The sequence below is a fragment of the Mandrillus leucophaeus genome, unplaced genomic scaffold, assembly GCF_000951045.1.
Source record: "Mandrillus leucophaeus isolate KB7577 unplaced genomic scaffold, Mleu.le_1.0 Scaffold59, whole genome shotgun sequence".
Taxonomy (NCBI): Eukaryota; Metazoa; Chordata; class Mammalia; order Primates; family Cercopithecidae; genus Mandrillus; species Mandrillus leucophaeus.
The window spans coordinates 4,723,305-4,727,077 of NW_012106363.1; the positions used below are offsets into that span (position 1 = coordinate 4,723,305).

Below are 3,773 nucleotides of genomic sequence, written 5' to 3' on the forward strand. Positions count from 1 at the left end.
AAAAAAAAAAAAAAAATTAACCAGCTTTGTTGGTGCGTGCCTGTAGTCCCAGCTACTCACAGGCTGATGTGGGAGGATTGCCTGAGCCCAGGAGGTCAAGTCTGCAGTGAGTCATGATTGCGCCACTGCACTCCAGCCTGGGTGACAGAGTGAGACCCTGTCTCAAAAAAAGAAGACAACATAGAGAAACAAGAACCCAACGGTGACAGGTGGCAGAGGCCTTGCCTATCTGCTCCCTCATCACCCATTCCAACCTCTGACTAACATGTAAAGGTGGGAAAACTAAAACCACACTTCCCAGACTCCTCTTGGTTAGAGTTCTGGACGCGATTTGCATCCACTGACCAGATATAGCACCATAAGACCTTAATGTGGAGCTGCGTAAAGTGGGGAAAGGAAGGCAGGGCACAAGCACCACCTGTCCTGCCAGCCTTAACCCTGACAGAGGCCACGCCGTGCCAGAGCCCATGGCTGTGGTGGCCGCTTCCTCTCACACCAGAAGCAGGGGCAGCCAATGGATCCCATTCTTCAGTGTGGTCTGAGAAATCCTCTCTGAAACTCCAGCCACTCCCAAGGCTAGAAGTCACGTTTTCTACACACCCTTCCTTCCCCTCCCTCCTTGGGCTCATATCTGACCTTAAACCTGGACAGGGGGTCCATCAAAGGCTGAGAGCAGCCGCAGTTGAGGGAATGAGGACAGGACACGAAGTGCAAAGAGGTGCTGGGAGGAGGACTCACCTCATAGATGGGAGCATCGGGTCCTTCAAACTGGAGACCTGGAGGACACAGGGAAAAGGAAAGAAAACGGCTCGTGAGAGACACCACAGCTCCCCGCTGCTCTTGCCAACCTCGTGGACTCCTGCACATCCTTGAGGGCTCCTTCAAGTGTCACTTCCCACCCAGAGTGTTTGCTGACATGTGCTCCTCTCCCCAGGCCTCTGTTAGGTGTTGTTTCATGGTCTTTCTCAAACCCCAACAGTTCTAAAACCTCTGATGCCCATCCTCAGCTTTGGAGGCTGTGAATTAATTCCGTTCCTTCTGGGAATCTGTGTTACTGAAAGGGAGGAACTGGTGGATGAATAATGAATCATCTTGTATAAGGCACCTGGAGTAGCCAAATCCATAGAGACAGAAAGCAGAATGGTGGTTGCCAGGGGCGGGGGAGAGGGACAGTGGGGAATTCAGTTAGAGAACAGAGTTTCAGTTGGGGATGATGGAAAAGTTCTGGTGGTGACTGATGGTTGCACAACAACATGAATATACTTCGTGTCACTGAAGTATACACTTTAAAATGGTTAAAATTGTTAATTTTATGTTTATATATCATGTATTGTAAATAATGTTAATATAATATATATGTTTATAGTACTAATGTAATATATATTTCTATATAAAATATATATACTTCTATATAACATATACATTTTTATATATGCTATATGTTTCCATATAAAATTATATACTTCTATATAACATATATACATATATATATATGTGTGTGTGTGTGTGTATATATATTTTTTAAGACAGAGTCTCACTCTGTCACCCAGACTGGAGTGCAGTGGTACGATCTCAACTCATTATAACCTCTGCCTCCCGAGTTCAAGTGATTCTCCTGCCTTAGCCTCCCGAGTAGCTGGGACTACAGGTGTGAGCCACCACACTCGACTAATTTTTGTATTTTTAGTAGAGATGGGGTTTCACCGCGTTGGCCAGGCTGGTCTCAAACTCCTGACCTCAAGTGATCCACCAGCCTTAGCCTCCCAAAGTGCTGGGATTACGGGCATGAGCCACTGTGCCCAGTGCGTTATATATATTTTACCACAATAAGAAATGAATCATCCAAAATGAAAAACAATTTTTAAGATGGCTATTCAAGAACACTAGTGCTTGACTCCAAATGCATTTACTTTAGAATCTATCTCTGTTCCCATAGTAGGACTAATTCAAATTTGAATTCAAATACATCCTCTCTATGTGGCCTTGATAACTTACTAAACTCTCACCTCTGCTTACCTGTCCCCTTTGTCCCCTGTCTGGGACCCTGCCCTTCCTTCTGTGTGGGGCGTGCCATCTGTTGATGTCCCGCATACCCCTGTGTCTCGGGCACTCATTCTCATCTCACCTGTTTGAGGTGTGGTTTGTGAATTTCAGATATCTGTCATGCTCCTCAGTGCTGGACCTAGAGAGAGCTAGGCTGGGTCCATGAAGTATGTCAGATCCCCAGGTGTCACCACACCCAGACCTTACTTGGAGGTCTTTTCTGGAGCTTGTGGGTTTCGGGGGGCTATTTGCCTCAAGATGCCAAGAGCCCACAAGCAGAAGAAGACTTCACTGGACAGCCCCACAGAATCCAACATCTCTGCACTGGGAGGGGACGTCTGTGCCTGCAGGCTCATCCTTCTGGTCCCTCTGATAATATTCCACTTTACTCTGATGAGGGATGTGATGCTGAACTAGAGGGGTGTGTAAAAATCCACCATGGAGGGCAGTTTTAACCAACAGAAATATTCTTTTCACAATGCACTCCTGGCCAGGCTCGGTGGTTCATGCCTGTAATCCCAGCACTTTGGGAGGCCGAGGTGAGCAGATCACCTGAGGTCAGGAATTCGAGACCAGCCTGGCCAACATGGTGAAAACCCATCTCTACTAAAAATACAAAAAATTAGCCAAGCATGGTGGTGGATGCCTGTGATCTCAGCTACTCGGGAGGTTGAAGCAGGAGGATCATTTGAATCCGGGTGGTGGAAGTTGCAGTGACCCGAGATCATGCTACTGCACTGTAGCCTGAGAGATGGAGCGAGACTCCATCAAAAAAAAAAAAAAAAAAATCACATCAAGCTTCTTGCCTTGTGCTGAGTACACAGCAGGTACCAATGAATGCCTGCTCCATACTTTTATTTTTATTTATTTATTTATTTATTTATTTATTTTTGAGACAATGTCTCACTTTGTCACCCAGGCTGAAGTGCAGCGGCACAATCTGTGCTCACTGCAGCCTCGACTTCCCAAGTTCAAGCAAGCCTTCTGCTTCAACCCCACAAGTAGCTGGGACTACAGGTGCCCACCGCCACACCCAGCTAATTTTTCTATTTTTTATAGCGACGAGGTTTTGCCATATTGCTCAGGCTGGTCTCAAACTCCTGAGCTCAAGCAGCCCACCCACCTCAGCCTCCCGGAGTGCTAGGATTATAGGCAGGCACGAGCCACAGCACCCGACCCCTTTTTTGTTGTTGTTGTTGTAAGAGACAGCGGGATCTTGCTCTGTCACCCAGGCTGGAGTGTACTGGCAAGATGATAGCTCACTGCAGCCTTGAACTCCTGCCTTGGCCTCCCAAAGTGCTGGGATTACAGGCATGAGCCACTGCACCCGACCTCTCCCTCCTTTTGCCTAAGAAGAGTGAGAATGTTGTCTGGGGCCTCTTGGGATGTGGATGTACTTACCCGGGATGGGAACTGTGTGCAGGGGCATCACCTCCACTCCGTGGACCGGGTACCCAAAGGGGAGGTTGGGCTGGGCCAGCAGGGGCAGTGGGCGGGGCAGCCCTTCTCTGCAGGAAGGAGAACAGAAATGTCAGCAGCTGCCCTGATGCTGGTCCCTGGTTCGTTCTCAAAGTGGTGCCTGTGCATGGAGCCTTGCTCTGACAATGTGGAGAAATCAAAATTGGGTTATCCCTGTCTCCCTCCATTCTACCCCACCATCCTTATTTCCTCCCCTCTTCTGGCCTCCACAAAGGTACTGAGGTAGTTTATAACAAAGCTTTTTTTTTTTT

At 47.8% G+C, this 3,773-nt stretch overlaps 1 protein-coding gene across 3 annotated transcripts in view; it reads right to left on the reverse strand.

Annotated features, from left to right (window-relative positions):
- B4GALNT2 (beta-1,4-N-acetyl-galactosaminyl transferase 2) overlaps positions 1 to 3,773 on the reverse strand; it is a 36,645-nt gene that overhangs the window by 13,164 nt on the left and 19,708 nt on the right. For all 3 annotated transcript variants that reach the window (XM_011999315.1, XM_011999313.1, XM_011999314.1), the window contains exons 4-5: positions 3,445 to 3,551; positions 739 to 776 (exon numbers count right to left, since the gene is read on the reverse strand). In XM_011999315.1, coding sequence (XP_011854705.1) covers positions 739 to 776; positions 3,445 to 3,551 — 145 coding nt within the window. The remainder of the gene's footprint in view (positions 1 to 738; positions 777 to 3,444; positions 3,552 to 3,773) is intronic.